Below are 21,128 nucleotides of genomic sequence, written 5' to 3'. Positions count from 1 at the left end.
AGAATGAGATTGTGACGATCAGTCATAACATCACTCATGAGAGAATGAGTGAATGATGAGTTTGAGACTATTGTTCAATGTGTGAACTTAGTTATGACTTAAGATTTCACTTACACTAGTTTGGGACTCTGAAAGACCATGGATGGTTGATAACCATCAGGGTTAGGATGTAGCATGAATCATACCAAAATTGAGAGCTTGACCTCCCAGCTAGCTACCGGTTGGGTCCTCGTGGTGGTTCACCGTAGTGCTTGGTGGTCCAGGGACCACTAGGAGTGTATGGTTCATTGTCTGGCTAACATGTAGAATTGAGGTGTTCTACGGGATTGCTACGCTCATAGACAGCTATGACTGGTATAGCCAACCTAGTGATAGTTGTGTGTGAGAGAGTATTTGAGAATGATAATGGGGGTAATTAAAATATATAAATATGTGCGGTGTGTCGAGAACTAAACTAAGATTAGGGGCTTAGAGACCACTACAGTTGTAAGTTAATTGTTTATTTACTTATAATTATTAATTACTGAGTTGTAGACTCACCCCCATTTTTGTTTAATTACAATTGTAGGTTCCAGTCATTAGAACAGTCAGTTTGTGAGCAATTTTTCTCTTCTTCAGCAGAGCATTGGTATATTTTACTTTCTTTGTCATTGAATAAGATGTATTTGTTTTCTTTTGTTATGAATGATGAACAATTGTAAGAAAGAGTTGATTTATGAGAATAAAATGAAAAGTTTTTTTTTTGCCATATTTTCTCTATGTAAACTTTGTACTCTTTTCCTCTGGGAAGTAATACCAACTGAACTCGAATTCTTGAGGTTCCAGATCGGGGTGTTACAGACTCATTATTCTTCATAGACATAGGCATTGTCATTGTCGAACCACGTTAAATATTATGTTCTTGACTGTGTTTGTGTTCTTTTATAGTATCAAAGCCACCATAATTGACACTGCTTCAAAAGCTAGTTTAGTCATTCGTGATGGACCATAGCTCAAGCTCGATCACAGGATCTTTTTCCTCCATAGCTGGTATGATTTCCAACGTGATCTCTTCTTCAATGCCTGATAATGTGCATCATTACTTACCCATTAAACTTACTTCATAGAACTATCTTCTCTGGGTATCTCAATTTATCCTTGTTTTACATACCTATGGTCTTAATGGCTATGTTGATGGTAGCAAGCTTGCATCTCCAAAGCTTTTGAAAAACTCAATGGACCTAAATCCGGCTTACATTGAATGGTTAAAATATGATCAACTTATCCTAAAGTTGAATCATATCATCATTAACTGAACCCATTCACACCCAAATCATTAGCCTTTAATCTGCTCATGTCATTTAGTATGTTTTATGCTACCCAAACCAGATCTTGTATCATGCAACTTAAATTACAATTGTAGGACCTAAAGAAAGGAAATCAAATTGCAGGTGACTATTTTCAGTAGGCCAGAGCTATTGCTCACCAACTCGCAGTGGCTTCCAAATTTTTTGATGAAGAAGATATGAATCTTCAAATCTTGAGAGGCTTTATGAGTGAATACATAGATTTCAAAACATCCATAGAAACCCAAAAAGAGTCCAATACTTTAGATGAACTACATCAAGGACTCTAACTTGATGCCTCTGTTCCTACCATAAATTTCTCTGCCAGACCAACTGGTCATGGTAGAGGCGATTTGTATAATAGAAACTATGGTAGGTTTAATGGTAGATTTAATAACAACCAAGGTGATAAACCTAGAGTTGTGTACCAATACCCTAATAAACCGGGTCACAATACTCGTCAATGCTATCAAATTTTGAATATGTACCAAGGTCAATTAGCTCCATCTCCTCTTACTACTATTCATGCAGTGCCCCAAACAAATACATCTACTTATAGTAATGAAGGATGGTACCCAGATACAGCCCATCATGTCACCAATGATATCAACAATCTTTTCATTCATAGTATATCAAGGACCGACCTGATTAAGTGAAGACTGGTGATGGTTTATGTTTGAAAAATGATCATACTAGTTCTTCTAAATTTCAGCATGAACTCTAATAAAGAAGCCCACATTGGTGAATGTGCATCTATTGATCAGTGGCACAAGAGTTTTAGTCATTCAGCTTTGCGTGTGGTTCAGTAAATTTTGATTAAGTTTGATTTGCCATGTGAAAAAATCTCTAATAATATGTGTAAGGCATGTTTGAAAGGGAAAATTCATAATTTACCTTTTTGAACATGCTTCTAACATAAGACATGGTCCTTTAGATATTATTTTGACACATTTTAAGAGGTCGGGATCGATCTGGGTATGACCCAAGCCGAACTGGGTCGATCTGGGTCACGTCCAGACCGAGAAAGGTTAAAAAAAAAGAAATAAAAAATATATATAATAAAATAGGAAACGGTTCTGGTCGAACCGGTTATGAAGGTCGGTTTAGACCAAACTGGGTCTGAGTCAAACCAGTTGAACCAAACCGGGTCTGACTGAATCGGTTCAGCCTGACTAGATCAGGGTCCTTGGTTCAGATCCAGTTGATCTAAACCAGATCTGTTCTGGATCTGATTGGATTAGTCTCGGGTCTAGTCTCAGTCAGACAGGTCTGGATCCAGTCAGACTGTCCTGAATCCATTCAGACTGTCCTGGATCCAGTCAGGCAGGTCCGGATCCAGTCAGATAGGTTTGAATCCAGGCTGACAGTCTTGGATCTAGGTGAGTACCAGATCTGGACCCAAATGATCCCTCCTAGATCCAGATCATAGATGGATCTGGATCAAGAAATTCTAGAATGGTTCAAATCCGAAATGACCTAAATATCCTTTAGGATACCCGAGATCCATTTTGGTAAAATAGGCATATCTTTGCACCCTGAACTCATAATCGAGGAAGGTTTGGTGCGTTTAACTCATATCGTAGAAAGAAATCTACTAGTCCATGAAATTCAGTCAAATTAGTGACACAGAAATTGAGGGTTCATGAATAAATTCGAGAAAGGATATTTTGATAATTTAGTAATAATGTATGCAGTTTTGTGCATTAATATGAGAATATTGTGTAACCAGATCATACTATTAGAGCTTCGTGAGGCTCGATTTGAGGAAAAGCACAGGATTCACCTTCAAGGTAAGGGATATTATAAGTAGTTTTAGAAGTGAATAAATATTTTACGTTGCATGTTATTGTGATTTTGTGTATTAATATGAGTAGCATGATAGCTTTCAAGTGATACCATGACAAGCATAAAAAATACCATGCTTGACATTATGAGTTGATTTTATACATGTGATTATGATATCCATGTTAGTTGTGGCATGTCCTACATGACTGAAAGAGATTGAATTTGTGATTGCATGTCTAAATGATCATCAATATCATGCATTATGATCAGAGTAAGTTAGATTGAAGTCTCATATAGTTCATGTTGTATGAATAGATGTGTTGAGATCAGCATTCATAACCCCTTAAATCTCAGAAGTGGCGACATGTGGCAAGGGCTACCTGGTTCGCGGCCAGAGTGCAGCCACCACGGAGAGTGGGCCACCAGTGATTTAACGATGTAAAGACCCTACATCTTTACATGTTTAGTGAGAGATGTGTGAGTCCTAAAGTCATCATGAGATTTAAGAATGAGATTCATTGTAAAGAGTTCATAACATCACTCGTGAGAGAACGAGTGTATGACAAGTTTGAGAATATGGTTCAATGGATTGAACTTAGTTATGACTTAGGGTTTCACTCACACCGAGTTGGAACTCTGGAGGACCAGGGATGGTTGATAACCATCATGGTTAGGATGTAGCATGAATCATACCGAGATTGAGAGCTTGACCTTCCAGCTAGCTACCAGTGGGATCCCTATGGTGGTTTACTACAGTGTCTAGTAGTCTGGGGACCACTGGGAATGTATGCTTCATTGTCTAGCCAATATGTAGAATTGGGGTGTTCTACAAGGTTGCTACGCACATAGACGATTATGACTTGTATAACCAACTTAGTGATAGTTGTGGGAGATAGTGTTTGAAAAAGTTAATAGGAGAAATTAAAATATACCAACTTGTGTGGTGTGCCGAAAACTAAACTAAGACTAAGGACTTAGAGCCCACTATAGTTGCAAGTTAATTGTTCAATTGCTTATAATTATTTCTTGCTGGATTGTAGACTCACCCCCATATTTAATTATAACTACAGGTTCCAGGCATTAGACCAATCAAGACGTGAGCAATTTCTCCTTCTTCAATAGAGCATTTGGTATATTTCATTTCTTTGTCATATTTGGAAACAATATAAAGCGGAACAAATAAATTAATCAATTCTTAACTAGAGAGAAAAAGAGAGAGAGAGAGAAATTATTATTTTTACATTAAAGGGAAAGTCTTCAGTTTTTTAAAAAGAGACAGATGTCATGCTAGAAATAGTCCTAGTCCTTGTAAGTTGATCATTCTTCTTTGTCCAGTGACTTGGAAGCTCACCGACGGAATTAATGTAATATATGTGATATATGTGTAAGAGACAGTTTCAAAACTATTCATATTCTTGTAATTGATTAATGTGATATATGTGTAAATGAAACGTAGGATTCCTCTTAACGAGAGAGAGAGAGAGAGAGAGAGAGAGATTACTATTTTTATATTAAAGGGAAAGTCTTCAGTTTTTTAAAATTTAGAAACTGCTATGTCAGGAAGAGACAAATGTCATGCTAGAAATAATCCTAGAAGTAATATATTTTGTAAGAAAGTATCTCATATGAGCTTGTGAAATATGTCAAGAAGCTGAATACAATCGACATGCATTCAACTTCTCTCATATGAGCTTCTTAACTAATAACAGATGTTTTACATATATTTTTATAATATAGTGGTACATGTTTGGAGATTTTGGCTTGCAATCAATAAGTTCAGAGTTCAAAACCTATTGCTTACCACTTTGAAACAAAGTATTTCTTTCGCAAATATTTGAGCTTGATTCATTTGGTTTAGAGTTCAACTTTTACTATTTAAAAGAAATATTTTTATTTAATTAACGTCCCCTTCAAGCTTAGCTTATTTAACTTAAGCTTGCCATGAGCTCAATTCATTTAATTCGAGCTCGACTCACCGCAAGAACAAGCCAAGCTTTAACACCTTCTATTTGGTCATTTATCAGTCTTGCACTTTTTTGACAAAAATGTGAAAAGATAAAAGAAGGTCATCAATTTCTCTCGTCTTTATTTTGTCGTTTAAACTTTTGTTACCGTGGGAAGATGGAAGATTGGAAGAGCAACAAGATGCTTTAAAGATAAGGTGGTCTCTCAAGACAGCCAAGATTTTGTCACATAGTCAATTGGTCTCACCCACTTGAAAACGTGGAGAACAAAACTAAAGGATGGTAATGCATGCCGCAGTGGGGCTGCCCCTCCAACCTACTATTCCCAAACGAGGTGTGAAGGAAGGTTCCTGCTTCCTAGTCGGTGCATGCCAGCGGGCGCGTGTGAAAGCTCACGCGATCTAAACCCTTATGTCCACAATGTACCCCCACTTCTTAGTCAAGGCCATGGATTTTACTTGCCTCTAGAATATATACCGCCTTGTTATCTTTTTACAACTAACCCCTCCATTTATCATCGCCATCACCGTCATCCAGCATACATCATTGATGTTCTCAATGTGCAATTTCATGTTAATCTTTGTTTTTCTTTGAGGAAGGTGAAGATCCTTGGGATCCTATGTGAAGAGGTCTCACCCCTCACATGTTTTCCAAGGAGGGTCTCAAGCCAAAATTGCCTCCCGCCTGCCTCACCTTATGATGGTTGGCTTAGTTGGTTTCATTTCAACTAAGTCCAACTAACTTTAATATTATATTGTTTAATATAATTATTTTCATTTAAAGTATTTATTTCATTGATTCTTATTTTAGAAATCCTTAATTAACTAATTTTCATATTGGATCCTCAATTGGATCCAACTCCAATTGATTCTTATTCAATCCAAGCTTACTCAATTTATTTAATACTTAGTTCATCTTCATCAACAATAGTTTTGCTTAATGTATCTAGGTAATACTTTTCTATCAAAGTATTTAATCATTTAGCATAGCCAACTATTGATATTTCTCTGGTTGGCTAATTGATTATCTTCTCTATGGTGATTATTAATATTGTTATTTTTTTTCTTAGTTAAAAATCAGAACAATAATTGTCACAAAAAATCCAAAACTAGGTGCTTTGATAAATCCATCACACCTACAGGCCAAATTGGACAGGTGAAACGAAATAATCCTACTCTTATGTAATTAAACTATGACAACTCAGATTTAATAAAAAATTAAACAATTAAAATGAAAGAAAAATACTTGAAATTCATTTGTCCACCAACTTTAAGGGTTACAGGAAACATAAGAAAAGCCTAATTCTAAATTGGATTTAAGATACATAATAAAGACCCAAATCTAAATAAAAAGCTGAACTAAAAACTGAATCCAAATTAGTTGTTACAACATAGAATTGTGCCTAAAGAAGAGGGTGGATGAAGTTATTTATAGATTTAGAATGTTGGTGGAAGCAATATTTTTCTTATGTATTTTAGAGTTAAGCAAGGCAAATAAAGACCGAGGGAGGGGTCTGATATAAAAACAGCTGGGATTTGGAGGTAAAATTTAACCACATTTGAGACAATTGGTACAAACTCCAAATGTGTAAACCATAACACATGTTTCAAGTTAAATTGCTTTATTTTTTGTAATCAATTCCAAAGTTGGGGAAATAGCTTCAAGTGGGACTGGATTGAATCAATTAACATAACCTTGCTTTAGAATTAGTCACGAGTTCATTGTATCATATGTTAACCAACAGTTCTACTCAATACTGCTCATTTAAGCTTAAATCTAGACCCACTTTGTTATTTCAAATCATATGGTTCAAAATCATACCCATGAATCATGGTGATTCGCGGCTGTTTGAAAAAGTGTGAATGTCGGAACACCCAATGTTCACGTTCTCATCATCTATAAAGAGGAGTTGGGGCTTGCTGGAATCACCTGCAACAAAACGTCGGCTGGAGAGGACTCACCGGCAAGCCTAAATGCTATTTCTATTTTTCATTTTTAATCAAGTGAAGGTCAAGCTCACTGGAAGTTCTACATACTCTGGCCATGTCCACTCTGAGGCATTTATCAAACTGTGGTTATGGCTTGTTCCAGCAAGCCCCCTGTAGAACCCCCCTCTGGCGATGTCGCCGAAGGGGATAATCATAAAAAAAAAGGAAACGGTTTTCCAATTAGGAAAACCGTTCGAAAGTTCGAGAGGGGTGAGGATAAACCTCACCCCCGAAATCCGTGGGAGGGGGGCGAGCTTTATCTTCAACCCCTCACCCTGCGTGAGGGTTATAAAAATCCTCGCGCAGGCGCTCCTTCCGCACCCTGCATCGAGAGAGAGAGAGAGACTTACCGGCGACGACGACGAGGTAAGCCTCCACCCTCCTCATCTTCTTCTTCGTTCTTCTTTTCGGTCCGAGCAAAAAGGAGGCTGACAGCCATCGTTGTCGGCGAGTTGCAGGAAAACGAAAAAAAAATTGATGTCAGAGAGGGAGAGAGAGTGAGAGAGAAAGGAGGGTGTGGGGGTCGATCAGCTTCGGCGACCAGCCGACATCGATGGTCGGCCCGGGCGGTCGGCCCGTGCCTGGATGGGTGCAGAGGAGAGGGTCGGCAGGGGCCGACCCCTCTGCACCTGGGTGTCAGAAGGGGCTCAGCCCCTTCCGCTCTTTTTATAAGGGACCGGGTCGGTCTGGGCGCGACGCAGACCAGACCAGACGATCTGGGTCGCGCCCAGACTGAGCCTTTATTCAAAAAAAAAGGGGCCGATTCAGCCTGGGTGCGACCTAGACCGAATTGGGTCGGTCCGGGTCGCACCTAGATCGAACTGAGATAGGTTGAAAGAAAAAAAAAATAAAAAAATTTGGGTTGGGTGAACCGGTTCGGGTCAAACCGATTCAGACCAAACCTGTTATTGAAACTGGTTTAAGTAGAACCGGTTCAAGTAGACTCGGGTCTGAGCTGAACCAGGATGGAAAAAAAACCCGAGTCAGGTCGAACCGGTTCGATCTAACTGGATCTGGATTCTCAGGTTGGATCCAGTTTGGTCTGGACTTGTTCTGGATCCAGACTAAATGTTCTAGATCGGTTTAGATCAGTCCTAGATCCATATCAAGAATGGATATGGATCGGATCAAACGAAAGTCTCGTATGGTACCAAAATTCGAAATGTACCGAGATATCCATTTGGATACTCGATATCCATTTCAGTAAAATGGACATAACTTTGCAGTCCGAACTCGGAATTGAGTGAGGTTTGGTGCGTTGGACTCGTGTTGTAGAGAAAAATCTATTAGTTCATTTATTTGAGTAAAAACAGTGATACCGAAATCGAGGTTTCTTGAGTAAATTCGAAAAAGAGTATTTTTAGTAAGAAGTGTTGCGTATTAATGTGAATATATTGTATTATGACCAGATCACACTGATAGAATTCGTGAGATGTGATTTCAGAGAAAGCACAGGATTCACCGTTAAGGTAAAGAATGTTATAAGTAACTTTAGATGTGAATAAACCTTTTTCACATTGCTTGTTATCGTAGTGCTATAGATGTTATGTGATTAGCGTGAAAGTTTTGAGTGAGACCATGACATGCATAAATTTCATGATTGACATTATGAGTTAAATTATATACATGTTCATCGTGATATGCATGTTAATTGCGATATGTCATGCATGATAGGAAGAATTTGAATTGTGATTGCATGTTTATATGATCGTTAAATATCATGCATTGTGATGAGACCATGCTTAGATTAGAGTCCCATTTAGTTCATTTGTATTGTATGAATGAATGTTTTGAGTTCAACATGCATGACCTCTTAAATCCCGGAAGTAACAAGGGCTACTTGGTTCGCGACAAGAGTGCAGTCGCCACGGAGAGTGGGTCACCGGTGATTTAACGATATAGAGACACTACATCATTGCATGCTAAGAGAGAGATGTGTGAGTCCTAAGGTCATCATGAGATTAAGAATGAGATTTTTATGATCAGTCACAACATCACTCGTGAAAGAATAAGTGCATTACGAATTTGTGAATACGGTTCAATGTGCGAACTTAGTTATGACTTAGTGTTACACTCACACTGGTTTGGGACTCTGGAGGACCATGGATGGTTGATAACCACCATGGTTAGGATGTAGCATGAACCATACCGAGATTGAGAGCTTGACTGCTCGGCTAGCTACCGGTGGGGTCCCCGTGGTGGTTCACTGCAGTGCCTGGTGGTCCGGGGACCACTGGGAGAATATGGTTCATTGTCTGGTCAACATGTAGAATTGGGTTGTTCTACGGAGTTGCTACGCTCATAGACGGCTATGACCGATATAGCCGACCTAGTGATAGTTGTTGTGAGAAAGTGTTTGAGAAAGTTAATGGAGGGATAATTAAAATATATCAACTTCTGTGGTGTGTCAAAAACTAAACTAAAATTAGGGGCTTAGAACCCACTACAGTTGTAAGTTAATTGTTCGTTTACTTATAATTATTCTTTACTGGGTTGTAGACTCACTCCCATTTTTGTTTAATTACAACTGTAGGTTCCAAACATTAGAACAATTAACTTATGAGCAACTTTTCCCTTCTTCAGCAGAGCATTGGTATATTTTACTTTTCTTGTCATTGAATAAGATGTATTTGTTTTCTTTTGTTATGAATGATGAACAATTGAAAGAAAAAGTTGATTATGAGAATAAAATGAAAAGTTTTTTTTAGCTACGCTTTTCTGTGTAAACTTTGTACTCTTTTCTTCTGAGAAGTAATACCAACCGAACTCGAACTCGAACTCGAACTCTTGAGGTTTCAGATCGGGGTGTTAAAGCCACCCCCCCCCACACACACACACACAATTTTTTTTTTTTGAAGTTTAGGAGGAGCTTACAGGAAATTCTCCTTTGGCACCACTCCTCCATCCCTCCCCAAGAATTTGTTTTCCCCCGCTCTTGCAAAGATGAGGAAAGTAATCACTTGGGATTCCAAATCATGCCATTGGGACTCTCAATATAATTCATTTCTGAAGATTCCTTTTCAAATTTACAAGCATGTCCTAAAAGTGGAAAACATCAAAATTTTCTTTAAGGAGAAAACCCTAGTGAAAAAAGCTGTGACGCTCTAGAAGTGATCTAGATACTGAGTTTAGTAGATCATGTTTTTCTGATGTAATAAAAAAAAATGGCAACACAAGTATGAAAAACCACTTTTTTCTACGTACAGTAAAACCTGTCTTGTGAAGCGTGACCATCTTTCTACTTTGCATGGTAAAGAAAGTTTTTTTCTTATCTTTGGAGAACCATAGTAGAATATGGAGTCATGTCCCAAAAGTCATAGTGTAGTGTCAGAAGTCTTAAATGGCAAGAAAACAACGGCCAATATGTCATGTAAAGTTGAATTTTTTACTTTCTTCACATATTTGGGAAAAATATCAAGTGGAACAAATAAATTAATCAATTCGAAACTAGAAAAATGCATGTAAAATAATAAAATAAGAAAAATAAAAAATATTTTCCTAATATACAACACATAAAATTGTGGATATATCACAATGAAATCATGATATTTAAAAAACAGAGATATCAAAATATTGTGACATTTTAAAAATATCACAATATTTTGACCGTTTAAAATGGCTGACAAAACTTCAAGGCCAGCTTGTTTCAAGAACTTGTTACACTTATAATTTATTAGTAAGCATATACAAACCAAGTCGCAATAGAACCGTACCATTTTCACATATTCACCAAGGGAGATGGAACTGCTCGCAGAGGAACCGCTTTTTTCATGGTCAAGCCAAACTTTTCCCCCACATCGAGCTGCTCAGGCGGGATCCCGTCGGGGAGCTTCCATGTGAAAGAGTGAATGAGAGAGGCCACTACGAGATGAACCATGAAGACGGCCAGAGGCATGCCCGGGCAGATCCTCCTCCCCGCCCCAAAAGGAATGAACTGGAAGTCCTTGCCCTTGAAATTCACATCTGATTTGATAAACCTTTCAGGTGAGAAGGATGCAGGGTTTTCCCAGTATGCAACATCTCGCCCGATCGCCCATGCATTGATGATCACTTGGCTGTTCTTTGGAATAGTGAACCCAGCGACCTCTACGGTTGCATCTGCCCTTCGCGGGACCAATAATGGAGCCGGTGGGTGCAATCTGAGTGTCTCTTTAACAACAGCCTGCAAGTAAGGGAGCCGTGGGATGTCCATTTCTTCTACAGCACGGCCCTCGCCGATGGTTTCCCTTAGCTCTAATTGAGTGGTGGCCATCTTCTCTGGGTGACGAAGCAGCTCTGCCATCACCCACTCTGCGACGGTGGAACTCGTCTCACTGCCCGCAGCGAACATGTCCTGTTCAAGTAGATTGCATTGTTTGAGTGCAAATCAGGTCATATTGGTGAGCAGATCCAGTGTTTGGGGGCAAAACACTGATAAAGTGCTCTGTTCTGCCCCACCAGGAGGAAAGTTGGCCTAGGGGAAATTTTATATGAATTGTAAAAAAATAAAAAATTATAGGGTTTTCCTATAGAAACACAGGAAAATGGCCTATGTCTTTTGCAAAAGTGAAATCTTCTATCATATTTTCATCAACCAGATGGATGGTCCCCTTTTGGAAAGTTTTGTAGTCATTGTTTCATACATGCCACTGCACCTGAGCCTTGGGGTGTGAACGGGTCGGATCTGGTTCAGACCCAGGGAAATCTGAACCCGAATCTGACTTTGAGGTGCTGGTAGAAGGTCCAGACTCGACTCTGATTGGGTTTACCATAAGAAAAAACATACTTGGGTCCTATAAAGATTACATGAATCAGACCTGATTCATACCTGGAAAAAAATCTTTTTTTTGTCTCTTTTACATTGACTAGATAATTGGCCTGCCCATATGGTCAGTCCTTATAAGATAACTCAAATGGTAGAAAAAGGCTTAAATCATATACATTTATCTAGATTGAAAGAAAAAATATTGAAAATAATAAATATATGATAAATTGTGGTCGGGCCTAAATAAATTGTGGTTTTATTAATATTTTTATGGTGAATAAGATGAATAAAAAGTGAAAATATGTTTGTGTTTGAAACATATTGTATTATATTGTAATTTAAAATATAAAATGCAAAAGAATTAAAGCAATTACATAGTTTTTTTTTATACAGCTTAATAAACGTTTAATTTAAAATGTGCAAGAAAATAAAAGAAAGAAAATAAATACATTGTCAAATATTGTTTATCCAACAAATGCAAAACGTGAAGAAAAAAATAAATTTTACTTATCACATTAAAAATAAGAAAAAAAGAGTTATATATACCATAGTTATAAAACTTAGTAAGGTAAAAAAAGCTGGACATACCATTTGTAAAGAGACGCAAGCATATGCTTAGGACAACAATTGTCTCATATTGAGATAGATCTCAACGTTGTCCCAAATGCTTTTTATAGACCAGTCTTGATAAATCATAAAACATGAACAACCACTACAACAACTGCCCTTAAACTTAAAAATGCATGGGTTTCCAAAACTGTAATATATCGTGACAGTAGGTTATAGTTCTTAAATGGGTTAGGTTATAGTGTGGGTTTATTAAAAATGGTAAGTTTCAAAACTATTCATATTCTTGCAATTGATTAATGTAATATATGTGCAAATGAAACGTAGGATTCCTCTTAACCTGAGAGAGAGAGAGAGAGAGAGAGAGAGAGAGAGAGAGAGAGAGAGAGAGTACTATTTTTACATTAAAGGGAGAGTCTTCAGTTTTTGAAAATTTACAAAATGCTATGTAAATGTTTGTTTATTGAAAAAATCATACACAAATGCCCAAACAAATCCAAAACGATATCCTTAAACAAATGACAAACCATGTTAATTAAGAAAAAATTATAAATGATCTAATTTTTGACAACTACTACCCTTGCTTCTGCTTTTATAACTGTTTTTTTTATTTATAACACGAAAAAAACCTTACCCAGCACGAAGTCATCGTTGTGCCGACAGCCTAAAACTCCAAGGCTAGGACCCCTGCCTCCAGGGCCTATGTTACGCGTTGGCTTGCTCAGAGGGGAGACCCCACCCCACTACGCCAACACCCCTTGGGGCTGCTTTTATAATATTTAGGATTAGGAAAAACCACAGATCTTAATTAGAAAGACCTGGGTCTGGTATGAAATTTCACAAACCATAACCACCTCTATATACTAGTTCGGACCTTTTGAGCCTTCATGATTCTAATTGGACCTTCTTCTTTGTCACAAAACCTTGACCCCATAGGGTTTGGTACGGGTCTCTTTTGGGCCAAACCCAACCCTTTGACAGCCCTGCGTGAGCAACATACCATCCAATGGGTCCATATGTGATGTAAGCATGACGATGATAGGGTCTTGCATGCTTACTAGGAGTGTCAATGGGTCCAGTGTGACCTGATCCTGACCCATGCCAGATCCCATAGGCTCAGGGTTTGGTTACAAAGAAAAGGGTCTGATTAATTATTTGGATTGCTCATGAGGTCCGATTATTAAATGGGTCAAGTATGGTTTATGAAATTTTAGATCAAACCTAGGTCTTCGGATAAGATCCACAATTTTTTCAGTGTAAAAAAACTCAGAAAATATTATTTTGCTGGGTATGAACTAGGTCTTAATTATTTATGTATTTCTTATAGGATCCAGGTATTGTTTTTGTTTTAAAAAATCTGGTATGACCAGAATTCAGATCTGATATCCACATTACTTAGTCGGATTTAAGTTTGGACCCACCGATTTTAGCGGGGTCCGGCTCTGTTGGCACCCCTAATGCTTACAAACAAAGTATTCACATTATATGCAGTGTGAATACTGCATATAATGTGAATACTAAAATGCCAAGATGGGTGGCTGTCAAGTGGGTTGCTTTGTATCCATCTCGAGAAAGTTGACATCGATGCATGGTCAGCAGCAGCAGCAGAGATGCATTTTAAGCATGCAGCTCCCCGCACAAAAGATGACCTCATAAACAAAAGTTCAAAAGTCAGAACAGAAGAATAATGGCAGACATATTCTCATGAGAATTTGTTTTTTTTTTTATGTTTTTGTCGACAAATATTAGTGGAAATAAAAATTAGAAAGTTAGAAACAAAATATGTAAAAACGACAAAGAAACATGCTATCAAAATGATTGATCACCATTTTGAAAATATCTAGCTATTTTTATAACCACATAAAGCGATGACCAAAATATGACATTTTTTGGTGATACTTTCAGAATATGGCCACTATTTTGTCACTAATTGTACTCTTTTAAAAAAATTTAAAAGATGACGTTTATAGAAATTGTTTCCTTACGGCTTGTTTGATTCTTGGTCCAAGATTGGACAAAATGAAAGAACATAACAGACATCTATCTCTGTCTAGACAATGAATTGTGTTCTTTGTGTCTAAAGTTTGTTTTACATTGTGTGTGTGGACAGCATGAACACATACTAATATTGGGTTAAATAACTTTGTTTTGGATCTTAAGACTCAATTCACCCAACTATACTAATGTTTTAACATGTTTATTATGGATTTTAATCCCCAATGTAGATATTGGATTGAATCTAAAAAATAAAAAATGTTTGAAATTTGAGTAATTTAAGAAAAAATAATAAATAATATTTTTTGATATATAAATGCTTTAATCAATGTCATATTACATTTAACTATGAAAAATTATCATAAAAATATCAAACCCTAAAATCAAAGTAACTATAAAAATCAAATTATCAAATCCTATTAAATCATAAAACCTTAAAAATGCAAGAAAATAAAATCTTAAATAAAACAAAAAACCCTAAACTATAATAAAAATAAACCATAAAATTAAATAAAAAACCCTAATTTAAACCTTAATCAAAGAAAAAAAAAACACCTCTAATCACGTACAAGAAAAACTTTAATCAAATTAACTATAAAAAGCCTTAAAATGAAAAAAACTACAAATGAGCCTTAAAAAGAACTAAAAACGAAGAAGGTGAGGAGAGGGTGGTGTATGTTCGCCCCCGATGATTCACTGAATCTCACGTCTGTGTTCGGGGCTTTGAATGAGCACCATGTATACAAGCACATGGGGCTCGTATTCCCGTGTATGTTGACATAACTTTGCATCGGACTCTGGTGTTGTTGCAAAGACTTAAGTACCCTTTCTTGCTATTCTTCTCATAAAGTGATGGTTTGAGAAAATGACAAAAATTCCCTTCATTCAAAAAAGAAAAAACAAACAGTTCAAAAAAAGGACAAACATGTCCTCCATTCAGAAAGTCGAGGATGATGTTGACTCTTCAAAGTCTTCTTCTTTTTCTGTTCAAAAAAAGGACAAACATGTCTTCTTCTTTCTCCATAAAACACTGTAAAACCCTCTCTCTAGAGAAGAAATCAAGGGAAACAAAGAGTTCTTCCTGGAGAAGGCCATGAACATCAACCCTCTCACTCTCTCTCTTCTCTCTCTACTTCTGTGCACATCCAACAAACGATCCTACATTGCTCCATCGTCATCTTCTTCTTCTCCCTTCTTCGTAAAACACTGTAAAAACCCCTCTCTCTCTAGAGAAGAAATCAAGGGAGGTAAAGGGTTCCTCCTGGAGAAGGCCATGAACAACAACCCTCTCACTCTCTCTCCCTTCTCTCTCTACTTATGTGCCTGATTTAGAGTTTTTGCCCTTACAGGAGGGGGGTCCGGGGGTTCATCCCAGCGTGGGTAGCATCATTCAACTAAATGAGTTGTAGATCCTAATTCAGAGTTTTTACCCTTATATGACAGGGGTCTGGGGGCTCCTCCCAACGTGGGTAGCATCATTCAACTTGAAGAGTTGTGGAGTCTGATTCAAAGTTTTTACCCTTACAGAAAAGGGGGGTCTGAGGGCTCCTCCCAGCGTGGGTATCATCATTCAACTTGATGAGTTATGGAGTCTGATTCAAAGTTTTTACCCATTCATATTTTAAGGCATTAGATCTCATGTTTGAACATCCACGCATGTGCAGTTTGCTTTCATCATGTTCAGTTGCTTTCTAGATTATACTTTGAATTATGGTGCATTTTAGATCTATCGATTTGTATGTAACCAGAGCTCATTTTAATCTGAATTTTTTACTGCAACTTCATGCATATGTCTTCATGCTCTCCACCAAAAATCAGATCATTCTGAGTTTGTTTGACTCACTTTAAAAATCGAGATTCAAAACTTGTTATTTTGCACCGTCAGGATTTTAGCAGAATCAGGACCAACTTGCGAGAGTGATTTCTCCCTAACCAGAGATGATCTTTCCAATCCGTAAAAAGGGTTGTTTTCTAAATTGAATCTAGTTTGTTCATACCAAATTTCAGCGATTTCTATGATGTTTTTATACCAGTTTTGGGTCAAAAACCATAACCCTGTCACCCTGTGTCATTTTAACGGCTTAGATTTTGATTCATTTTGTTTGAATTTTATTTTCCTAATGGGAGATCATTTTTCAATTCTGTAAAACGGGTTCTCTTTGTTTATGTGTCTAGTTCATTCCTGTAAATTTTCAGAATTTTTCATGGTCAATTACTATTTTATTTTGATTAAATACCAGAACCTTGTATCCAGATTTTATAAATGTTCTGATTTTGGCCCCCATATCATGACTGTTGTAGCACTTCTTCAACAAATCGTTATTTGATTGACAATATTTTTCAGCAAATTGTTGTTATGATTTTTTTGAGTCTCTAATGAGTTCCTACTGTGATTTGTAGTATTTTTGGGTCTCCAATGAGCCTCACAATGATTTGTAGTGTTTTTCGGTTTTTTAACTATGATTTATAGTGTTTTCGGGTCTCTAACGAGACCCACAACAATTTATAGTGTTGCTGGACCTCGCTATAGCGATTTGTAGTATTTCTCGCTAAACACTACAGCGATTTGTGATACAAATCGCTATCTGAATCAGGACCAACTTGTCAGGGCCATATCTCCCTAACCAGAGATTGGATTTTAAATCCGTAAAAAGTGGTGTCTTTGTTATGAAGTCTAGTTTATTCTTGTAAATTTTCATCAATTTATATGGTCATTTGATACCCCATTTGGATCTAAAATTAGACCCTTATCAGTCTGCCTTATTTGAGTGACATAGGTTTTTATTTCATTTTGTAAGAGTCATATCTCCCAAATGGAAGATCATTTTTCAAATCCGTAAAAAGGGTTTTTTTTCTCTATGTGTCTAGTTTATATTTGGAAAGTTTTATAACTTTTTATGCTCATTTGACATTTCAAACCTGTTAAAAACCGAGACATGTTATAAAATGTTATAAAACTTAAAAAGTTTGAAACTTCCTCTATGTGTCTCGATTTTTAACATGTTTGAAATATCAAATGAGCATAAAAAGTTATAAAACTTTTCAGATATAAACTATACACATAGAGGAAGAAAACCCTTTTTACGGTTTTTAAAAATGATCTTCCGTTGGGGAGATATGACTCTTACAAAATGAAATAAAAACCTGTCACTCAAATAAGGCAGACTGATAGGGGGTCTGGTTTTAGATCCAAATGGAGTATCAAATGACCATAGAAATCGCTAAAAATTTACAGGAATAAACTAGACTTCATAACAAAGACACCACTTTTTACGGATTTGAAATCCGATCTCTGGTTAGGGAGATATGGGCCTGACAAGTTGGTGCAGATTCAGATAGCGATTTGTATCACAAATCGCTGTAGTGTTTAGCGAGAAACACTACAAATCGTTGTGGGGCTCGTTGGAGACCCCAAAGCACTATAAATCATAGTTAAAAGACCGGACAACACTATAAATCATTGTGAGGCTCGTTGGAGACCCAAAAATACTATAAATCATAGTAGGAACTCATTAGAGACTCAAAAAAATCATAACAATAATTTGCTGAAGAATATTGCCAATCAAATAACGATTTGTTGAAGAAGTGCTACAACAGTCATGATATGGGGGCCAAAATCAGAACATTTATAAAATCTGAATACAAGGTTCTGGTATTTAATCAAAATAAAATAGTAATTGACCATGAAAAAATCTGAAAATTTACAAGGATTAACTAGACACATAAACAAATAGAACCCGTTTTACAGAATTGAAAAATGATATCCCATTAGGAAAATAAAATTCAAACAAAATGAATCAAAATCTGAGCCGTTAAAATGACACAGGGTGACAGGGTTATGGTTTTTGACCCAAAACTGGTATGAAAACACCATAGAAATCGCTGAAATTTGATAATGAACAAACTAGATTCAATTTAGAAAACAACCCTTTTTACGGATCGGAAAGATCATCTCTGGTTAGGGAGAAATCACTTCTGCAAGTTGGTCCTGATTCTGCTAAAATCCTGACGGTGCAAAATAACAGATTTTGAATCTCGATTTTTAAAGTGAGTCAAACAAACTCAGAATGATCTGATTTTTGGTGGAGAGCATGAAGACATATGCATGAAGTTGTAGTAAAAAATTCAGATTAAATTGAGCTCTGGTTACATACAAATCGATAGATCTAAAATGTACCAGAATTCAAAGTATAATCTAGAAAGCAACTGAACATGATGAAAGCAAACTGCACATGCGTGGATGTTCAAAAATGAGATCTAATGCCTTAAAATATGAATGGGTAAAAACTTTGAATCAGACTCCACAACTCTTCAAGTTGAATGATGCTACCCACGCTGGGAGGAGCCCTCAAACCCCCCTCCTGTAAGGGCAAAAACTCTAAATCAGGCTCCACAACTCATCAAGTTGAACGATGCTACAGTTAGTGTGCAGGTCAGTCGGTGTTTGATGGAGAAATGTTGGATCGTTTGTTAGATGTGCACAGAAGTAGAGAGAGAAGGGAGAGAGAGTGAGATGAGGTTTTACCCTTCTCTTGTAAGGGTAAAAACTCTGAATGAGGATCTACAACTCATTTAGTTGAATGATGATACCCACGCTGGGAGGAGCCCCCAAACCCTTCTCCTGTAAGGGTAAAAACTCTGAATCGGGCTCCACAAGAGTCAATGTACAAGTCAGTCGGTGCTTGATGGAGCAATGTATGATCTTCTAATGGATGTGCACAGAAGCAGAAATAGAAGGGAGAGAGAGAGTGAGAGGGTTGATGTTCATGGCTTCCTCCAGGGGAGATTTCTTTCTCGGATAATCCTGCAGTGCAGAGACTGGGTCTTAAATAATCATATTCGGGGCACTTAAGTCTTTACAACCACTCCTTTTCAAGAACCGTCATTTTTTTTTTGCACCAATAAAGGAGAGGGTACTTAAGTCTTTGCAATCGCATCAAACTCCAACGCTAATTAATGCTGACAAACATGGGGATACGAGACACACATGCTTACATACGTGGTGCTCTTTGGGACCCCCGATCATGAGATGTAGCTAACTGCCCTGTTTGGGGGAGAACATATAACCTGCTTTGGAAGGTGAGAGGCAGAGAGAGAGAACCGTACCGCCAACAAGGGCTTGATGTTTGGCGTGGTGAGCCCCGAGCCTGGTACTCCACTCAGCTCAAGAAGGGCATCCAAGAAATCGCCACTCTTCCCCGATCCTCCAGTTGAAGCATAAGACTCCAAGCGTTTTTCTATAACCTCATCAAACAAGACATAGAGTCGCTTGAAACAGGTTTTCATTTGGCGCCTCGCGCCTTGAGGGTCCATCAATCTCAGAGCAGGGAAGAAGTCTGCAAGATTAGGCTTCCCGGCCAATTCCGTCATTAGCGACAGCACCTCCTTGAACTTGCCAGCCAACTCGGAGTCTAGACTGACGACGTCCTGCGAGAAGAGGGTGTTGGACATGAAGTTCAAGGCAGTAACAAGGGTGCACTCACTGATATCGACGACGCTGCTGCTAGCGCACGCCGCTCGGACATGCTTTACCAATGCGCGCACCTTCTCCTCTCGCAGGCCCCTCAACGCGTCCAGCCTCTTAGGGGTGAACAGCTGATTGTTGCAGATGTGTCTTAGCTCTCGCCATCGCAGCCCGTTCGGGCTAAAAATCAATGACCAGTTGGGAAAGTCGAACACATCGAGTGCATCCGGCACGATTCGGCTCGCAAAGGCTTGTTCATGCTTCTGCAGCACCTCTTCTGCCATTTCCGCTGTCGAGACCACCACGGCGGTTCTGAACCCAAGCTGCAAGCTCATTAGCGGTCCATACAGTTTAGAAAGCTCAAGGAGCGTCTCGTTGAGCTTGCTGCCTAGATCAAAAAGGGAACCGACTACTGGATGACCCACTGGACCTGGTGGGAGTTTACTGGCTTTTCTCGAGAAGAGGAGATATGCATACATACATGCCAACAAAGTGGAGGGCCATAGAAGTATATCAATAAAATCCACCATTTTCTTTGCTGTTCTTCAGTTCCTGTTCCTCTTGCTTAAAGGGTTGGAATTGGATAGTCTTTATATCCCAGCTGTCTTAAGCCGGTGAGCCACGGAATAGAAATTAACTGCAATCCATCTTGGGCGACTTTTCAATCCAAAACATCATGCACTCACAAACAACCAGTTTATCTCTCTGTCAATAATTTACGGTGTACGATTAGGTTTTTACATGAAACCACAATGTGAATAAAATCTATCCCCTTATTGTTACCTGTATAACCAGTTGATAATCTGCGTTTAAACCTATTATAAACTATCTATATGAGCTGAAACCCAGTCAAGCCAAGACAAGCACCCATACTTTGGTATTCCACCAGCTTAAACTATATGAGTTGCTTGTAGCTTTACTTACTTGCAGCTCATTTGACGAGTTTGAACAAGCTTCACAAAAGCCAATCTGACCTAAGTGGCCAGTTGCTCGGTTTGTTTACTAGTCCCATATACTACACAATATACGACTAGGAATGAGGACCTTTACTTTTTCTTGAAACCGACCTGATTTGGATCTCCAAGCCACACAACTTTAAGATATTACCAGCACCCAGGATCAAGAAACTGTTCATGAGCTAAAAGAAATCACTCTCAGGATCATTATGGCAAGTACGCAAACATTTAAAAAAAAGTGAACATGTGAAAAATATAATAACTGCAACTGCTGATATCTTATTGGTATAGCCTTGGCTTTTAGTGATTGATTGATTGCTTGAGAGAGAGAGAGAGGGGC

General features: G+C 37.9%; 1 protein-coding gene across 1 annotated transcript; it reads right to left on the bottom strand.

Annotated features, from left to right (window-relative positions):
* Window positions 1-10,716: 10,716 nt before the first annotated feature.
* On the bottom strand, window positions 10,717-20,420 carry LOC149848870 (geraniol 8-hydroxylase-like). The gene is made up of 2 exons (XM_090012760.1): window positions 19,475-20,420; window positions 10,717-11,395 (listed from the first exon to the last, which is right to left on the bottom strand). The coding sequence occupies exons 1-2, from the start codon at window positions 20,360-20,362 to the stop codon at window positions 10,781-10,783; spliced, it is 1,503 nt and encodes a 500-aa protein (XP_089868886.1). The 5' UTR covers window positions 20,363-20,420; the 3' UTR covers window positions 10,717-10,780.
* Between the last annotated feature and the right edge of the window lie 708 nt (window positions 20,421-21,128).

This window comes from Nuphar pumila, chromosome 1 (genome assembly GCF_984573655.1).
Source record: "Nuphar pumila chromosome 1, dmNupPumi1.hap1.1, whole genome shotgun sequence".
Classification (NCBI taxonomy): Eukaryota; Viridiplantae; Streptophyta; class Magnoliopsida; order Nymphaeales; family Nymphaeaceae; genus Nuphar; species Nuphar pumila.
Note: the sequence above shows the minus strand (reverse complement) of the source record. Positions and strands in the feature narration are given on the sequence as shown.